Consider the following 19,239-nt stretch of genomic DNA (forward strand, 5'->3'; position numbering starts at 1 on the left):
CAGATATCTGAGTAACATTATGCAGCAAGAGGGGACTGTGAAGGAGAGGCGGGGAGAAGCGAGAGAGGAAGGGAACGGATCGTCAAAGAATAGCAGCGCCGATGCAGCGGAGTGGGTGTTGATCTTCGCGAGGAAGAATAAGAATCACCTTTGTTTCTTTCTCTCGGACGCGGAGACGAGGAACGCGAAGGACGGAAGCCGGACAGGTTGAAGAATAACGGAAGGGAAAAGGATAGGAAAGGAGGAAGGAGAGAAAGAGGCGGTTGATCTCCGACACTTAGGTCCAGGTATTGATACCCTAGCTTGTGATCTAGGCATGCTTTGCTTAGGTCATCTTGCGACTCGAATATGAAGGATTGGCGTGGTGGCGATAATGGCCGCCGAAATGAACCGCCGTGGTTGGGATTTCGCTTCGTTGAATCGTGTCTTTCGAACTAAGGGACAGATATTTTGGCATGTATGCTGTGTTTTTGGTATTTGAACACAGTTCACAAAGGCCTGGATCGTGGATCTGTGTGGGTGTCGACAGGATCCTCGCAGGAACACTGTAATAAGTATACTCGTGTTGGGTTTCTCGGTTTGGGTCGTCGATCTTGCATGAAACGAAGGGATTTGCTCACTGCAACCTGCCTCTTGATGGACTTGCTGCTTGCGTCGTAGTGCTCTTCCCTAGGGATGGCCGTCTCAGGTCTAAGCGCAGGGAAATGTGCTGTTTTCTCTTCTGACTTCCGCCGGGAATCTGGTCTCACAAGCTCTTGATTCTTGTCGCCCCTGACGATTACTGCCGTCTACCTGCTGTCTTACTTTTCGTGGGTCTCTTTTAGGTTTTGGCTTGGGGCTTAATCTGGTGCCTGCGCTGGCATCATCCTAACAGAAGGTGCTATAGTTTCTCTGATCGGATGAGGAGCATGACATCATTGTATCTTCTTTGGGTACCTTTTTTTGGGATTTCAGTTGATGTCAGGTTTCACAGGGTTGTGAAACTTCTTCCTGGCTTTTAAATCCTGCGGCTCCTGCCATATGTTGCAGTGTACTGGCTCTTGGCTTGAGCTTAAATCTACTGGTATATGCAATCTGCCACTTGTTGGTCACTCGTAGGTCTCACCTTGAGCTTAAAAATCTAATGTCCTGTCATCATCCTCTTCGGTAGGGCTGTCTTGGCTCCCATAGAAGATTTGACTGACTGAGGCGAATGGCACTTTTGCTTCTTCTCAGGGTGCCTGTTTACTAGTATTTTAGATTATATTATATTTCACAGGGTTCTTGATTCTTGTTACTCCTACCAGAGAATTGTTTCTCTAAGATTACTATGCTTGAGATGTGTTATCCGGGATCATATTCATCTTGCTTCAGAGGATCTCTGCTGCACTTGTACTTCTGACTGTGCTGGCCTGGAATTATTTCTTATTCGCTGAATGAATGGGAATTAATTAAAATAGGGAATCACCAGACTTCTGTGTATTGTAGCCATGCAGACTATGTTTTATCGACCATTGGGTTTTTTAATATGGAAAATTTTGACCTAAACATTTTATATAGCAGAAGCAACTGCCTTATTTACTGAGTGGATGATGGAGATTAGCAATTGTTATGAAGCAGAATAATCACCCTCCAAAGGCTAGTTATAGAGGAACAGAACCCTTGCTACCTTCTTTTTCTTGCATGTGCTTTTTTTCTAACTGTTACAGCAGGAGTAATTTTAGATTTTTGTATTTTTTAATTTTAGTTTGGTTCACAGTTTAACTTTCTCTTAAGATATGATCTTGACTACAGTAGGAGGTACATAAATGTCTGTAATGCTTGTTAGCGTGCTATACAAGAAGTCCTACCACCAAGTTTGGCACTTTTTGTGTATTTTTTGTGGGTTGGGATATTATTTAATTTGTATCACTTAATATGGTCTCTTGATATACAAGTTTTAATACTCTTTCTTTCTGTTTTCTTTTGGCACTCCAGAGATCTTCCACAGTGGCTCTGGACCTGCAAGTTGATCATTATTTCTTTTGGCCAGAAAGATGATGAGGGATTTGAGTCAATGGTTGGTCTTATCTCTTGGACCACTCTAGTTCTGTAAATGTTTTTGTTATTCTTTAATGTTTTTCACTGCAAATCATTCCTAATAAGTGGTCTTTACCTTGCAGGTTCATCTGTGTACCTTTTATGGAGGTTGTGCCTCAAAAATTTTAAACCATCGATGATTAAAGTGCTGCATGAGTTGTGATTGCAAATGTGTAGTTGATGGTTGTGGAGCTTTCTCAGAGAATACAGAGTAACATGGGACTTGAACTTCCAAGACCTATAGATCCTCACTTGAAGTGGAAAACAACTGGTAAGGGCAGGCAAAGAGGTGCAAGACGAGCTAGAACTTCATATGCTTGGGGCAATCAGAAAAACCGTATGGTCAATAATTTCAGGAGTGAGGGTATGATGCATAAGGGTCCGAAGAGAGCAGGAGATATTTCTGTCTCTGAGTCTGAGAAGGTTTTGCTTGTGATAACTAAACTACACTAGAGTACCCCCTCAATCAGACCTCTTCTGTAGCTTATTAGTAATGATCCTGTTCTCTGTTTGCAGGTTGGTGTCAGCATTCTTGGACGATGCTTCAGTGACTCCCTCAGTATTGTTCCCATAAAGAAAAGGAAAATTCTTTTAGTTAGTTCTCCATCATCTACATTGCAGTCTACTTATTCAGATGAATCTGATCACTTACTAGAAAGCCAGCTTGCTTTTTATCTGGAAACTTTAGCATATGACAAAAATCATAACAAAAGAAATGTTGCTGATAAGTTGACTATTTTGGATGACATTAATGAAGAGGCCGGTGATGTAGATTTCTCTGGCATGTCAATATTGGCCGCTGCTGCCTGCAGTAGTGAAATAGTGAGTGACACCTTAAACATTGGAGGTATTGTTTCAAAAGGATATTCTTCTAAAGAAGAACTTTTAGAAGGCACACAAGGTGCCCAATCACATTCCTTATATGAAGATAAAGACCGGCAATCTGAATCTACTCAAGGTTTACAAGAAAATTGTAACATCCCTGTGGAAGAATGTTCAGAATTCAAACCTACCGATGATGATAATCTCCAAGGGTCAGCGAGCAAAAAGAACTTCACAGTTTCATGGCAAAATGATTCTGATAAGATAAGATCCTCTGTCTCTGATTCTAGGCTTCACTGGGACCTTAACACTGCCATGGATGCCTGGAATAGCAATTTTGATGCAGCTGTAGTCTCCGAGCCACTTCCACCTGATCCTGTATGTGAAAATCTCAGTCACAATGAAAAGCTGGCAGATTTTGAAACTTTTCAGGATCGAGTTGGAAATGCAGAGAGCACATGCTCTACTGGACTTGGTGAAAGCTTGGAAAATGTGGCTGATCTCCCAAAGGATGACTGTGCATTGCTTAAGTCAGAGGTTTGGGAAAAACCTGATTCATGCAATAATAATTCAATGACTGATCATGATCACGTAAAACGGTGCTGCTCTCTTCCTTATGGTGATTGTTTGCTCGAAGAGAATTTGGTTACTGCCTCAGTTTCTTTGGTCAACTCTTCTGAAGAAACTGAAGTTGTTTACGATCAAAGAAACTGCCTCTGTAGTACTGAAGTTGTTTCTTCAGTAGCTAGAGATATTCTTGGTTCCTTGAGGGATGCCACTTTGGTAATTGAATCTATTGATAAAGCAAAGGCTGATGCAGACACTGGCTTGATGTCAGAAACTGAAACATCATTTTGTCTTTTGCCTTGTAGTGGGAATACCAGCTCTGACTTCCATAATGATGCACATAATCCTCATCTGAATTTGGTACAATCAAACCGTAAGCCAATCTCCGATGAGAAACCAAATATAGTTGCATCCAATACTGAGAGCAGCTCTGATGATCATTCTGTGGCTAATGCTGAAGTAGAACAGCTTATTCACATAAGCATCTCTCAGATTGACGAGCATAGAGTTCTGAATACTGATTTAGAGAGTGGTGATCAGTCTTCTGTCCTTGCTGAGAAAGCTTCTGATGTTTTGTTTGATGCAAATGCTATCAGCAATATGGTGGAAACATGTCGATCTGGTGAAATTGTACATTGTGATGACATTGATGTCACCAATGGTCTGCATGCCGAGGGATCTTCCAGAGAAGTGGATGGGAGTCCATGCCTATTAAATGGTCATCATCAGAGCAGCTTAGGGTCATTCTATCCTGATGTGTTATGTTCTATAATCACATGTGTTGGCAAATATGAACAGTCTACAACAGAGCTAAAGGTTGACAATGATAAGTGTGTTGGGTCTGTGGCACCTATTTCAGTTTCAGCTGATATGACAGTGAAAGAAATTGATGTCAGTTTGGTAGATAATGCTATGAATACTCAGGAGGCAGGCAAAAGCTACATGGATTCTTGTGTAGATTATTCTGGAGAAGTTGCTTTCAATGATCATATCCATAATTATGACTCAGATGCATCTCATCTTGATGCTTGCCAGGCCAATGGAATGGAAAAAGTCGACCTTCTGGTAGATGAGGACTCTCAATTTGAGGATGGCGAATTTAGGGAATCAGTTCTACAAAGTTGGGGAGAAGATGGAGCTGAGGAAAGGGTGTCTGCACATTTGGATTATGGCTCTGACAACAGAGAGAATGCTGTCCTTGAAGCAGTTTCTTGTTTCCCTGATTCTCTTCCTTCTTCTATTGAAAACATGATGGGTAAAAGCAGGGATGTGTCAGTTGCTATTCATGATGGAGCAGCTAACATTATGAATAGTTTGTTTGTTGTTTCTCAACCTTCATTGAAGTGCTTATCCAAATCATCCTCTTTGGATTCAGGAGATGGGAAGAAAACTTCTACAGATATCGGAAGTAAGGATTGCACAGGTCATTTGACAGTGAAGATGATTGGACAGGGTGGATTTCAAGATGGTGAGAATAACAGGTGGCCTCCAGCTAGTGTGAGAATGAAATATTCAGGATGGGATCAGTTGCCTGTAGCCTGTTTACATATTGGAGATGGCATGTTGGACACTGGGATTGGCTCTGTTAAACAAGATGGTAAAGCTGGTGCTTTGGATGAATCTGGTGCTGATGAATTGGTGGGAAGATCTGGTTTGTCATTCAGGAGAGGCTTCTCATCCCGAGTTGAGAGGCCAATGTCCTCAGATGAGTCACATAGGCAAGATAGTTCTTCTGCTAGAATAACCAGGCGAGATAGTTCTTCTTCTAGAATGACCAGGTAGATTATTTCTAGCTGTTATCTTACTATTTGAATTTGTCAGTTTCTTTTAATTACAAATTTTATAAAGAATCAAATTTGTGTAGTTGATTATGTTGTGATGTTTCCAGATCTGATGATCATGGTGGTCTAAATACGAAAGTTGAAAGGAATACTGGTGCTCCTAAATCAGTTGGGACGGGCAGATCATCTCAGCATCCTCAAGGGATGGTCAGAGACATACATTGCTTTGATTCTTCCAATCATCATCGTCCCAAGTGTCCCGGTTCACCTGGTTACTGTGATGCACCTAGTGCTCTACATGGATCAAGGAATGCGGCTGCAGCAGCTGCTGCAAAGGTGGAGAGTAATGGCTTTGTTGTTGCACATGATGGCACGATAGCTAAGGCAGGTGGTGCTGGAAATGCTGGCCGTGTGGTAAGACAATCTACCAATGCTTCATCACAAAGTAGATGGGGGTCACAAGCTGAGACAGAGCTTGCATGTGGTGTGCAGAGAAGATTCAGAAGTTTAAGGGACATGAGCCCTAACTGGCACTTCAGTGTCAGTAGGAGCCAGGCTGGTAAATATGGTCATGAAATGGCCAGGGACCGGTATCACAGACCTGTGCCTGATGACAGAATGAACTTATCACCACCTGTGCACCATTCATCTAGGAGAGACAGGAGCTTCTCTCCACACAAAGGGCCCCTTTGTCTATCTCGTTCTCGCACTGGATTTCCTTCAAGATCTAGAATTCGATCCCCTCATCTGTGGACATCCCCTAGGAGAAGTGAAATTGGGATGAATAATGTCTTGGGTTATTCCAGGGGCAGCAGGTCTCTCAGAGCCAGAATGGTGAGAATGAGGTCACCCCATTTACGATCTAGCGTTGAGGACCCCATGGTAGGGTATGGCCCCACTTCGAGAACCTTTGCTTCCCCATTGCATCATTCAAGTTGGATTGGTGAAAGGAGGGATTCATCCAATCATCTCAGGGAGCATGATTACAGGCGGCGATCTAGAAGAAGTCCATCTACTAAAGCTTTTACAAACTCTAAGCTTGACTCGGTGCATTCACATGGAAGATCAGAGCCTAATGGTCGCCATCATCATCTGCATGCTGGCAAGATCCCCGAGATCGCTGGTTTGAGTAGAGGATATAAATGTGCTGGAAGTGATGATAGAATGGGATATGGCGATAGGTATCAATCGCTCCGACCTTGGAGCCAAGAAAACACTAATAGCAATAAAAAGTTCTTCAGGTAAGAGATGGGGGTTCCACACTCATAAATCTGGACCCAAATTCCTATATCAAAGTGTGGGCCCTAGGGTATTTGGTAGGGCCCAATTTTGATCCAGCTTGGGTAGAACCTCAAGAGTTAAATGAAAGAAAGGTCATTTTAATTATAACAGGTGTGCAAACCCTGGTACCTGCTTCAAGTCCTATGCATCAAAGGTTGTGATGCTCGCTTCTGGGCTCTAGTTCATGATCTTGCTTTAATCGCATGAGATCAAAGAGATGGTGAACCCTTTTAAAGTTTGTCTCCTTGGAGAGAAAGGCATCTAGTTTCAGTACTCTAGCTTGTAAAAACATTACATTGTTTTGGGCTTAAGGCACAGTCTTTTTTTCGTAATTCATTTTTGAGTGGGATTCTGGCTCACCAAATTATGATCAATTAACAAAGTTTGAATCTGTGTCCTTTGGCTGTTGGCATGCTTTTTGAACTTAGCCACAGATACCTTTTGAGCTGTCTGCTTTTGTTAGGAAATAAACTGTTTGCTTTTCAACTACTCTTCTGCTCAGGGCTTTTTGTGGAACCAATTTCAAATCAGCAACAAACAGCATTTTTTTTTTTATTGTATAGCAAAATGCTGCTCAAGGTATATCTTCCATGAAATTGTTTAATATGGTCAGCATAATTTTTTGACAGTACAGCAACAGTCCAGGAAATTGGTTAATATGATGCTTTTCTGTGTTATAGAAGTGAACTTCATATGGCACTGAGCTATGGTTCTGATCTCCGGAAACCTCTGATTTAACATGATAGATCATTCACCCAGATTTTCCACAGCAAAATTTATGATAGGCACTTCTCAAGTTCTGATGGCTTTCCTGCTTCCTACCAGGTGATGTCTGTGCATCAGTGACATAGTAGACTAAATCAGCACAATCATCTCAATGTATGCAGTATTAGAAAATCTATAAAAGAGGCTGCTACTGAACTTGTTCAAGGTAATGCTATTAAGTTGGATAGAAGTACGTGTGATGTGTTTGGAATCTCCACTTGTATGGCTATAAATCTCTCAATTTACTTGGTACCTTATTCTAGTTGTCAAAAGTTATTTCATTTAATCCCTCATATATGTATGGTGTTCAAGTGTGAGCTTAAAAAGCATTGATAACTGCAGTAGTACCTTGTTTCTTTTGATGTAATTTTTGCCTTTTGCTATCTGTATCTTTACTCTGTGACAATATTTTGGAATCCTTATTGCAACACGTTACAATATAGTTTTGGGGGGGGCTAAATTGCTTCCTACAATTATGTATTTGTAACTTTTCTATTTGCCATTATTCTTGTTGTACCTTATCTTAAAAGGTGATATTTGTTCTTTGCTTTAGGTTTTCTTTTCTTCGCCATCTGGTTAAACATCACAGCTAATTAATAATTTTCTGTAGTGGTTATTCCTGATTTTTGTGTAGGTAAGCACTATTATAAAAACCGAATAGCTTCGATAATAATGGGGTTTTTTTTCAACTGGCAGGGAATTCTTCCTTCAAGTGGCTATGAATCTGATTATTTTGGGAAGCTTCACCTTGGCATGTCTGAAATGAAATATTTCTTTATGGTTGTCCTGTTTGATATCAGATGCGCATCTTCATGTAGCTGATGTTATTTTAAATGAGTATGATATGGCACCTTTCTTGACCATTACTAGTACATATCTCCAATGCTGGTTAATGATTTAGGTTCTTCATAGTTTTGAAGTAAGTTTTAAATTTTGCAAACACTGCAATTTTAGGTTTTAAATGAGATTGAATTTAGAAATTTTCATTCGCGGAACTTGTGATGAAACAAAGATGCTTCTTTAGAGTTATAGGTTATTTTTAGAATTACAATGCATGTTATTAGACTTCATTGTGAGTGTTTTAGAGTACCTTCAAATGCTCCACGTGCTAGTTTTTTGTGGTATGCATTTGTAGCTTAAAGGAGAACTAGCTGAAGGCTGGAAGAAGAAAGTGCTTATAATGGAGAAAGGAAAGAGATAAATAGTACTTGTGTTGCAGGAAACCCAGAACCACAGTGGGTGGCTGCTTCACCGAGGAAAGAAGAAAGGATAAGATGGGATGGTTGGAGGATCCTGCTGCTGCATGGTATGATTTGGTGATTCCCCAATTGTGAGTCAACATTTCTTCAAGAAAACGTTAAAACAGTCAGGTTTGCTCTGATGTTAATTTTTGTCACCACTGAACTAAAATGCATAATTTGGCTATTTATGATATGGATTAAGAGATGAAATAGATGGTTGTCCCTGACTGCATTACAAATGACCAGCCAAGATATCTCGTCTTGTTATCTTTTATTAGTTTGTCTTGTATTATCAACTCTTTGTACAGATTTGTTCAGGCAACTGTGTGTCAACCCTTTGATTTGGGTCAGTATATTGTTAATTTTGCTTTGGAAATATATATACTACCATTGAATTGGAGTAAGTTCAGAACAAACCTATGGGGTTGTTTAGCATCATATTTTGTAAGCAGTCTGTTATCAACCCTTTGGCCCTTGTCATAGATTACTTTTGATTAAGAACATTGTTCCAACTTCCATTTGTGTGATATCAATGTCCTGAGATCCTGTTTTGGTATACATATGCTTATTGCTTTTCAGAGATCATCAGCAGTTGCTCTGGATGCAAGTTCATCATTCAATCTATTCTAGTTTTTATTGCTGTATAGCTTTTAGTGCTGCTTTAAGTTACCTCTTTCTATCTGGAATCTTTGATAAATGATTTGTAACAATTTTCTTTTCTGACTGCAGGGTGGTGTACATATCTGGAAGACTTCGAAATTTGTCAATCTTATGTTAAGAATGGAGAGAGCTTATGCAATTTGGAGCTTGCCGAAAGCTTGGTAAATGTGGCTGGCATTCCAAGAAATAGTCATGCAATAGTTACTAATGAGGCGTAAGAAAACCTGATACATTTAGTAGTAAATCTGCAGATTTGAAAGTTGATGACAACAATTATGTTGGTTTGGTGGCCCCTATTTCCATTACAGCTGTTAGTACCATGGCAAACACTATGTTGATTTGATAGATGGTACCATGGACACTGTGGCAATGGGCAAAAGCTATGTCAGTGTCAACTGTAATTTTTTGACAGCAGGTCCTCATAGCCAGAACTGAGATAATGAGGATTGATGAAAGAAAGGATTCACCCAATGGAACCCTTGCTTCCCCTTTACATGCTTAAAAATTGATTTATGAAAGAAAGGATTCACCCAATCATCATAGCGAACATGAGTTGCAAGTAAGTGTTGTTCTGGAAGAAGCCCACTTATTGAAGTATTGCAAGGAAGTCCAAAGGCTGATGACTACAATCTTCCTCCACACTCTAACAGGAATCCAGAATTTGCTGGTTTGACGGCGGATAAAAGTGTGATGGTACTTATGATAGAAGGGGACATGATGGTAGATGCATTCTGTGGGGCAATACAACATTGATAACGTTGTGAAGCACTTCAGTTAATATGTTTAGGAGGTTTGCATTTTCGTAATTCTGGACCATGCTCAGGAGCTTCATCATTCTTTCAGCAGAGAGAGAGAGAGAGAGAGAGAGAGAGAGCCCAAGGGGAATTCTCAGCTAGCTTGGAAATTAATCTCACAGACATAAATGACAGAATGTTAGGAGTGCAAGTTCTGATACCGGTTTCAAGTCATGTGGCGTCCAGGGTTGCAACAATATGTCTTCTCATCGAAAGGCTTTGTGACTGCAACATACAATTTAGTTAGCCACTTGTGTGGGCTTCTAAAGAGATGCTGAACCCACTAATAGTTTTTCTTTTTCTGTTAAAAGTTGCAGACTCATATTTCCACACTATAAAAGCATTACATTGTTAGTTGAAATTTCTAATTTTTGGGATAAGTTCACATTATTTGTCCTCCATTTTGTTCTTCTATAAATTATTAGGCCCTGTTTTGTGTAGGATGTAGACCCTGTATGATCACTGAACTGTTACTAATTACTGAAATTTCAGCCTGTGCCCGTTGGTGATTGAAGTGCATTTTTAAGGGAGCCAGATACATAGTTTGAGCCATCTTTTATCAGAATTCAGTCTTTTACTTTTTGAATGTTCTTTAACTTCATAGCTCCTTGCAAACTCTCACTGAACCAACTTCTATTGCAACTATCGGCTACTATTGTGATTGTGCCACATAAGAGCTGCATGAAGGTAATGCCTTAGGAAGTTCTACTACTCAACTTTGTATATTTTGTTTTGAGACAGAATATGGTTTCAGTGTGTGATATTGCTTTTGCTCTTAACAAGTAATGCTTCTTTGCCTCATGTTAATCATCTCCATATATTCATTCTTATATCCTATGTAAAAGACTGCTACTGGACTTGTTACCAAAGCATCATCGTAGTAAATTGCATGACTGTTAGATGATAATACTTTATCATCTAACTTGTGTTGGTTGTGAATATCACAATGTAATTATAGGTACTTGGGGCGCTATAGTTCTTGTGTTAACCTGTACTTTGCTCAGTTTTTTGAGTGTGTGGTTTATTCCATTGCTAGATTAATAAACACTACAACTAGTAATATTTGCATTGTGGCCTGTGTAGTTTCTCCTTCGGGGCAATTTTTGCTTGATTGTAATTAGTCTTTCTTTTTAAAACTAATCCACTGGAACATTGAAATTAAATAGTAAATACTCACAAATTTATTTTCTGTTTGCATGCCCCTTTCCCAAGTACTGGAAAAAGCCTTCTATGGACGAAAGCAGTAGCTCCCACACAAATTGGTGGATCCTTTTGCTGGTTCGAGGATGCCTTCTTCCTTACATGCTAATTACTTTACATGCAGTTTTTCGTGAGTGCCTATGCTGCACGTCTTCGGTGATAAGATAAATTGATGGTCTGGATTCTTAACTTGGGTTTGCAGCATCCTTTTTGACATTTGTGCAAATAACTTTTCCGATTTATTGTTTTGCCGGAACTTAGTAGTTGTATCACAGAGATAAAAGCATATGGTGTAATTTTTTATTTTGGAACTGAGACACAAGTTAAGGGCATTTATCATTTAGGAAGCTACGAACCTCTGATTCTTTGAGTTAGATATTACTTCTGGGATTGTGCAAGAACGTGTTAGTAAATTTCATCAGTAAGTAGTAACTCTGAGAACTTGATCATGTCCATGAGATGAAAGCGAATAGCTACGTAGTATTGTTTTGCAGAGGCTGCGAAGCATTTCTTGAAGGACTCTGTAACCGGCAAACCCCTTATCAACACATACTTTACTGGGAATGAAAACCATGACTCTGGAAGTCTTGATTAGTTTCTGTTCTTGGGTATTTAAATTGGCAAATCTTGCATTTGAAAAACCATTCCTTATTTGCTTTTTGTTAATTCTTGCAGAATCATGTGATGAAAGTTGTCAACTTGGACGATAAAAACTTCAGAATGCATACTTGTCCTTTGCCCACACAGCAGACTGATAGTGGAGAACAACCTTCATCAGGTAAATTTCCTTCTGGTTAATGCCACTGAACACAAATGATGAGGAAATTACTTGCCAGTTGAAACGGAGTTTGCAGCAATCAATCGAGACATACAAAAGTGTCTGGAATCTGGCCACAATAATACTCTCAGACTGAAAGGGAGAGGCTTTGGTCATCTTCCAAGGAAATAGTTGTAACCATGCTGCTGAAAAGCTCCTCCCTCGGGAACTTGGGCTCATTACTTGTTCTGATTCAAAAAAAACTTGTTCTTCCTAGTGCACGGTGGAAGAAAAGAAGACTCTCTATGATCCAGGAATCAAAATTGCAGCTTGCATGTCTCCATTCCATGTTGCAAACTACTGCCTTCCTGTGGAACCAAGACTCGTGATGAAGTCATACAGACACGAACAGAAGGTATATTTCGCAGCAGTTAATTGAGAATGGTCAAACACTACAACATCTCAACAATGCAGGCTAAACGTCTATTAGTTCTCTCTCTCTCTCTGTGCAGGGGGCATTCATGGAGATTTTGATGAGAACTGAGCTGAACTTGATCGGTAAACTTGAGCTATCTACAAGCAAATGAAAGAAGAAAATAAAAGGTTGTACTTCTTCGACTCTGCAGGACAAATATCAGGTTCAGCTATGTGGCTGCCAGTCTATTCTATATACAAATTTCGACGATCCAACTTCCTCATGATGGTAGATTTGCTACCTAAGAGGCAGAGAAGAGCTGGTGGGGAAGCAGCAGAGTTGGACTCGGCGGCGAGGCCGAGGCAAAGGGAAAAGAGAAGAAGTCGTCGTAGTATGAGTCCGGGAAGCCGGCCGCGGCCCACATTTGATCGTCCACGGCGACCGGCATCTCCCCCGGGACGAGCGGCGTGCGGCACAGCGGGCACGTCCGCTGGTGGTGCTCCAGCCACCGGTCGAGGCAGCCACGGTGGAAGACGTGCCTGCAGTTGCTCAGGCGCCGGACCTCCTCCGCTGCCTCGAACTCGTACAGGCAGACAACGCAGCTGTCCCCGACGTGCTGCCCGGCCGCACCCAGCTCCTCGTACCGCACCACCGGGAGCGCCTCCCGGATCAGCATCGCCGACACCGACGGGGATTGCGGCGGCTGCAGGAGCTGCTGGTGGTCGAGGTTTCTGTGGCCGCTGTTCTCGGGCCAGGGGGCGTCGGCGTCGAGGAGGTCTCCAAGGCCGACCGCGTCGAAGGCCCGGAAGATGAACCGCCGCACGTAGCCGAGGATCAAGGCCATGTGGAGGACAATCCTCGGCATCAACAGCTCCGAGTAGCCGACCGGAAACCCCATGCCGATCCCAAAGAAGAACACCCAACTATTTAACAGTGGATCCAAGAAGAGTCTTGCAAGCCTCCAACCTCGTTCTCTGTCCTTTTCTTTGATGCTCCTCTAATTCTCATCAACTAAATGTTGGGAATTGGACACTGCAGAGCCAAGTCGTCGTCCTCCTGTTCTTCGAAGCTCCTCTCGAGTTCTCTCAACCAGACAAGACCAAGAAATGATGGGGATCGGGGTATGCAGAGGAGGTGCGTCCGCCTCCACCTCTGGTTTGGGCAATTTATATCACCAAGTTTGGCAGGACCGACGCAGAAGTCCAATGTGAATCTGCTGACGGAACTGTAGGAGGGTGATTAACAAATAGGATTCGGGGGGATTAAGTGATAGGATATTATCGTCCTCATCCCCCTCCGGTTAAAAATGGGAGAAAAGGATGGTTTCAGGAAGGTGCGAGCCCCTCCGTCCCTCCCAAGCTGGCTTCTGGCCCCTGCACTTTTGTTTCTTGCGTGCTTTTTCCCCCCTTCCATGACCATGGACTGTATCGACTTTTGTCTTGTAGGCTCAAGGGGTGGTGAAGCTGGTCCATTTCCATTTGAAGCGGTCTCAGATTTGCCACGTTTGACGGACTTGATGCACGGTTCTCACCATACCCCCCACACAGTAGCAGTTTGATCCGGTAAAGCCAAAAATCCTTTTTTTTGTTCTTCGTTCTTCATCCGTTTTATAGGTTTCCAAGTTCCAGGCAAATAGGTTTCCCTACAACTATTTACTTTGCTGGTGCTGCTAAATAGAGCTCCAAAATCTGAGGAGAATAATCTTATTAGAATAATATAACCAGTGTTGAACAGTTGGTCACATGATCCTGAGCTCGGAAACAAAGAGGTGTCCGATCCGAGCCTTGTGTGTTAGTATTATGCATTTGAAAATTCCCATGCAGGAACAGCACTACATTTCTCTGTAGCTGGGGAACTCTTCCCTTCGAGCTGTTCCTTCTTGTCACGGCAGCTGCAAGCACAGGGCACCTTCCCATGTGACCTTGCAAGCTGTATCATATCAGGACAGTATTACTATACCACACTTTCACCATACGGATCTTGGGGATTATGAACCACATGAACAATCAATTGGTTGCAGCTTCTGATGCAAAGTTGCTCGTCACTGGCATCATTAGCTATCCTGAAAACACTCTCCAACACTGCCCCTGCTTGCTGGCCTTCACATGGCCTCCTCATTTCCCTCTGGAATCAGGGTCGCACTGCACAGCTCAAGCGGATCCACAGACACAGAATGATGATCTTTTGTTCTGCTTTGTCAGACGTCTATTGTAAGTTGGGATAACGACACTGTTTAGTGGCCTTTTGTTCCTATCAGAATGGCAGCAAGACATATGACCTCTACCGAGCTGCATTTCAAATTCCAAGAGTTGTTTAAGCATTGATGAATCAATAATCTGCCCCTGTAATTGTCACACTGTCTACTTACCTGTGTGACTCGAAATCCAACACCTTGGCGAGATATCCAAGGCTCAATGTGTTGACAGTTGAGTGGCGGCCATCATCTTGTCAGGTGGCATCACTGATATGTCCCTTGTTTCGATTGCTTGCAACAGGTGTGTCCTTCCTTTCGTTTGCTAGTGACTACAAGGAGTGGGGGGCGTACAGAGGATTAACCTGGGTCGAGTTTCGATTTTGACGCCGACTAGAGAGAGAAAAAGCGAGTAGCTACCTGTCCTTGTCGCCCAAACGTCTTCATCAATGCCACTGTGTCTATCATGGCCCCCCGCCCTTCTTCCCCCACAGCAAAGTGGGGGGTTGGAGGTGAGCAAGACATGATTTCGAAGGTTGCTTTCTTTCATTTTGTAGCCAAGCAAACAATAATTTAGGGTCACGATGAGGATAGTAATTATGATAAGATCATGCTGACGTCAGATGATACCTCACGCCTCGGACGATGTGACGGTACCCGATCAAACGGATTGGAACACAGCCCGAGACATATTGACGTCCACTCAAGCTCGGTTCTTCACGTCACGCCAAACCAATATCAGACGCAACCAGTCTGTTCCCTGCAAGCGGGCACATCAAACAACAGCAAGCTTCCCTATAAATACCCTCGCGCTCTGAACGAGCAGAGGGGAGGTGGAGAAAATAACACACCAGGGAGACACCTCAAACTCTTCTCCTTTCTACCCCCTCCATCATTTACTGACTTGATCGTCGGAGAGGTCGGGTCGAGCCTCCCGACCCGACCTGTGTGCAGGACTGCAGACGGGGCGCGTGCCCAGCTGAGGAGCCCCCTCCGGCGGAGACGACTGACTCCGTCCGGATCGGACCGCCGTTGACTACCTCGACGAACCCGAGGGCCGCACCGGGAAGATCCCGCCATCCGGACCCGAACCGTTGCAAAACACTATCATTTGTATGCTTAGCTGAAGGCGAACTGCATGCTTTCTATTCGAGATGCGAAGAACTTGAGATAGGAGAGACGCTTACATGGCAGATAAAAAAAAATTCTTATTTTATTAAAAAAATTACAAATTAAAATGACATGGAATTCTTGTAAGCTATTGTAGGGCTGTCGTGGAGAAGCTTTGCTCACTTTCTTCTCGTTCTCAAGCTCGTCTTTGATGATGACAGAGATGAAGGATTCGGTATGCTATTCTTCTCCGTCTCTGTCAATTACCACTCTGTGAGCTCAGAAAGGAGACGCCATGGACATGGTTGGTGAAATGTACAGTCATGCATCCTGTGCCGCTGACATCAACGTGTAACAATTCTTTAAACACTGAAGACTTTCCTTGGCCTCAAAGCATGCATGCCACTGCTTTATGCAGTTTCTTTTGTTGGTGAGAGAGATTGGATAAAAGAAAGCGACAAGCATGAAGATTCTTGTTTTTCTCCCTCTATATGTAAATTAAAGAGGATATATTAAACCATCAAAACACTACAATACTGAGGCTAATCAAACAAGCTACAATATATTGTAATATGGATTAATAAACACAAGAAATTCACATGAAAAATCATTTAGTATTGTTAAAATAAATTTTGAACTAGAAGCTAACTCTGAATCCAACCTGATCTATATACTGCTCAGAAAAAAAAAAGTTAAGCTCTTCTTTTCCTCTCTTCTTATTTTTAGGATTACTATAATTGATATAGGGATCTATCGGAAGGTGAGAAAAGAAATTTCTATGATGATATAATCCCTAAAAGTCTTATCTATATGTAAACGAGAATAGAAAATCTAAAAAAACTAATTAGGAGAGTCCTTTTCATAAAAATCATCTCTTAAAGTATTATAACATAAGTGAAATTCCTTTGGTCGATAATCTTAATCAAAATTTAATTAGAATCTCAGTACATCTTAATCAATTAATCGGTAAATCTTTAATATTCTCCTACTTAACCAATTAATTGATAAGATAAAAAATTTAAAATTAAAATAAATAACTAAAATTTATTTTAAAAATAATTTTATCTCGTTAGATTCTAAAATTTTAAAAAACATTCATAGGCGCGTAAATTTAAAAGTATAAATAAATAAATCTAATAAATATAATAATATTATATTAATTTTGACTACTAATGTAAGTCATAATGGTTGTATATCATCAATATCATTTTTTTTTCTATGTACTGTAATATTATTAGCCTTTCCTAATGTAGTACAAATGACTCTTGTAATTTATCTTATGAAGATAACATATATATACATAATATGTATATATTTTCAATCATCCTATTATCGCATTCAACCATAATATGTATACATAAATATGAATAAGATAACAAAAATAAATAATTTTAATTAATTAAATTAGAAAGTCAATTATAGTGTTTACTTAAATATGCATCACCTTATCTTTTATAGGACGCACATAAACTCAATCATAAGAATATATTTTTTCAAGTACTTTAAGTTGTAAGGCCTAAGTGAATGAATCAATAATTAATATAGTGGAACTCAAGTTCTTAATTAACAATAATTATTTCTAAATTAATATAGTATTTTATGCTAATATACTTAGAATCACTATAGTACTTGTCATTCTTAGATAAGAAAAGCCCTACAACATGTCATAGAATATCTTCAACGATTTGACAATTAAATTTGACCATACAAAGTTCTAAGTTGAAATTTTATAGTCATAAAACTTTAATAATCTCAAAGCATCTCACATAATCAACTTTTACTGTTAATAATATAATTTGCATTTACCCCTCTAGCTAATGTAAACATAAATCATAAATTGGACTTTATCGAGATAATTTATAAAATCAATATATGAAAATACCATCATTTTAAGTCGATTTGATTTTTTTTTTATATGTGAGCATGTAGCCTTTGGTCTCTTATAGATATCTTATTTAATTCTTTTATAATTTTTAATATTTTATTTTTAGATAATTCTAATATCTATATAGTATCCTAACTATAAAACTGATATTTGGTCTAGTATAAATTTGAACATATAATATACTTGTAATTATGTATGCATAAGAAATATTTTTTTTATTTAATTTTTTAAAGTTAAGTTTAGAGATTACTGACTTTGATTGAATCATAAAGTTTTATCATTTGTGAATAAAACTATATACTAAATCTTTCTAAGATAGTCTTAGTAATTATTAAGATGCATCCCTAACTATCTCTATATCAATAAGATAAGTTATCTTAATCATATTAAAATTCTTAGTGAAAAATATTTTTTTATATAATAAATCAAAATTAATATTGACAAGTATAATATTATATATATATATAATAATAATAATAATATATAATAACTAAATCCCATTAATCTTCAGATCAATATTTTTAACCCATAGCCCACTGATAACAAATCGCGATTCCTATTGAGGTTGACGATCCGTAAATGTAAGACAATCACGGGGAAGATGGGCATATGAATAATACAGAGGGAAAGACGGGCATGAATGCATACAATATCCTAAAGGCAGAAAGGCGATGTAATATAATCATATAATACAAGCATCATACGATAGAAATAAAAATAAAATAATATGATATAATTTAAACATATCTAAGACAGATCTAAACATTAAGATCTAAATTCTTTAACAATCTATGATAATCTCATACAAATTGTAAGAAATAAAATTATTATATAAAAAATTTATGTTATAATTAAAATCAAGTATCGTAAAGATGGTATGTACCTTTTGAATATGATAATCTGCACACAAAAGAAGCTTAGACTCTTTTTCTTCTTTCTTTCTTTTCAGGAATATTGTAATTGTTGGAGTAGAGATAATATGAAGGTGAGAAAAAAAACCTTTATAATGATACGATTCTTAGAAGATTTTATCTATGAAAACAAAGGGTCTAGGAAAGGTAATCAAAAGACTCATTCCCATCGAGATCATCTCTTAACACATTCTAACATAAGTAAATTTCTTTTCCATTGATTGATAATTTGAATCAGAATTCAATTAAAATCTCTAAAATCTAACATATTCTTCTTATATCAACTTAAGGATATCATATACTTTATATAAAGAACAGTGTTTGGTTAAGAACATAATTGTTCACAATAAATAAAAAATCAGAATTCATCAATAAATATTTAGCAAAATAGAGCTGCTGACTTCCAAAAAATAAATAGAATCTTGTGGTAGAGCTTAACATCAATAGGATACTAAAGAACTCATGAAGATCTGCTTGAATAAACCATTTAATTATCCATGATTGGTTTCTTCTTCGATGATGAATCCCTAGTTTTTGTTCTTCCAATTGCTCTCTTCTCTCCTTCTCCTCACCTATTAGGCAATCTGTTGTCGCAGTGTTGCTGGAGTTACTACAATCGATCCTTTGGAGCAAATCCGGCTTTTGTGCTAAAAGATGCAAGATTGGATTCCTTATCTAACCCTATCCACTCTGAGTTGCTCACCAGCGTGACCTCAGATTTTGATGCTTGCCATCAGCCGCCTCGTACGTCAACCCCTGTCTCCCTCTTTACAGCTTGTCATCAACCCTCTATTCAACTTC

General features: G+C 39.6%; 2 protein-coding genes across 18 annotated transcripts; one reads left to right on the forward strand and one right to left on the reverse strand.

Annotated features, from left to right (window-relative positions):
• The first annotated feature begins 17 nt into the window (after positions 1-17).
• Positions 18-10,409, forward strand: LOC135583226 (uncharacterized). 17 transcript variants are annotated; one of them, XM_065150973.1, is made up of 8 exons: positions 18-287; positions 1,957-2,038; positions 2,142-2,481; positions 2,575-5,225; positions 5,336-7,440; positions 7,971-8,193; positions 8,410-8,644; positions 9,245-10,409. In XM_065150973.1, exons 3-5 carry the CDS (start codon positions 2,239-2,241, stop codon positions 6,471-6,473), a joined length of 4,032 nt encoding a protein of 1,343 aa, XP_065007045.1. In that variant the 5' UTR covers positions 18-287; positions 1,957-2,038; positions 2,142-2,238; the 3' UTR covers positions 6,474-7,440; positions 7,971-8,193; positions 8,410-8,644; positions 9,245-10,409. The 17 variants fall into 17 exon arrangements, with proteins under 17 accessions (XP_065007045.1, XP_065007046.1, XP_065007052.1 ...); XM_065150974.1 differs by having other exon boundaries at positions 8,494-8,644; XM_065150980.1 differs by having other exon boundaries at positions 8,494-8,604.
• A 2,101-nt stretch (positions 10,410-12,510) lies between these two features.
• LOC135638043 (brassinosteroid-responsive RING protein 1-like) lies at positions 12,511-13,576 on the reverse strand. The gene has a single exon (XM_065150989.1). The coding sequence runs from the start codon at positions 13,237-13,239 to the stop codon at positions 12,643-12,645; it is 597 nt and encodes a 198-aa protein (XP_065007061.1). The 5' UTR covers positions 13,240-13,576; the 3' UTR covers positions 12,511-12,642.
• Positions 13,577-19,239: the final 5,663 nt, after the last annotated feature.

This window comes from Musa acuminata, chromosome BXJ3-5, assembly GCF_036884655.1.
Source record: "Musa acuminata AAA Group cultivar baxijiao chromosome BXJ3-5, Cavendish_Baxijiao_AAA, whole genome shotgun sequence".
Classification (NCBI taxonomy): Eukaryota; Viridiplantae; Streptophyta; class Magnoliopsida; order Zingiberales; family Musaceae; genus Musa; species Musa acuminata.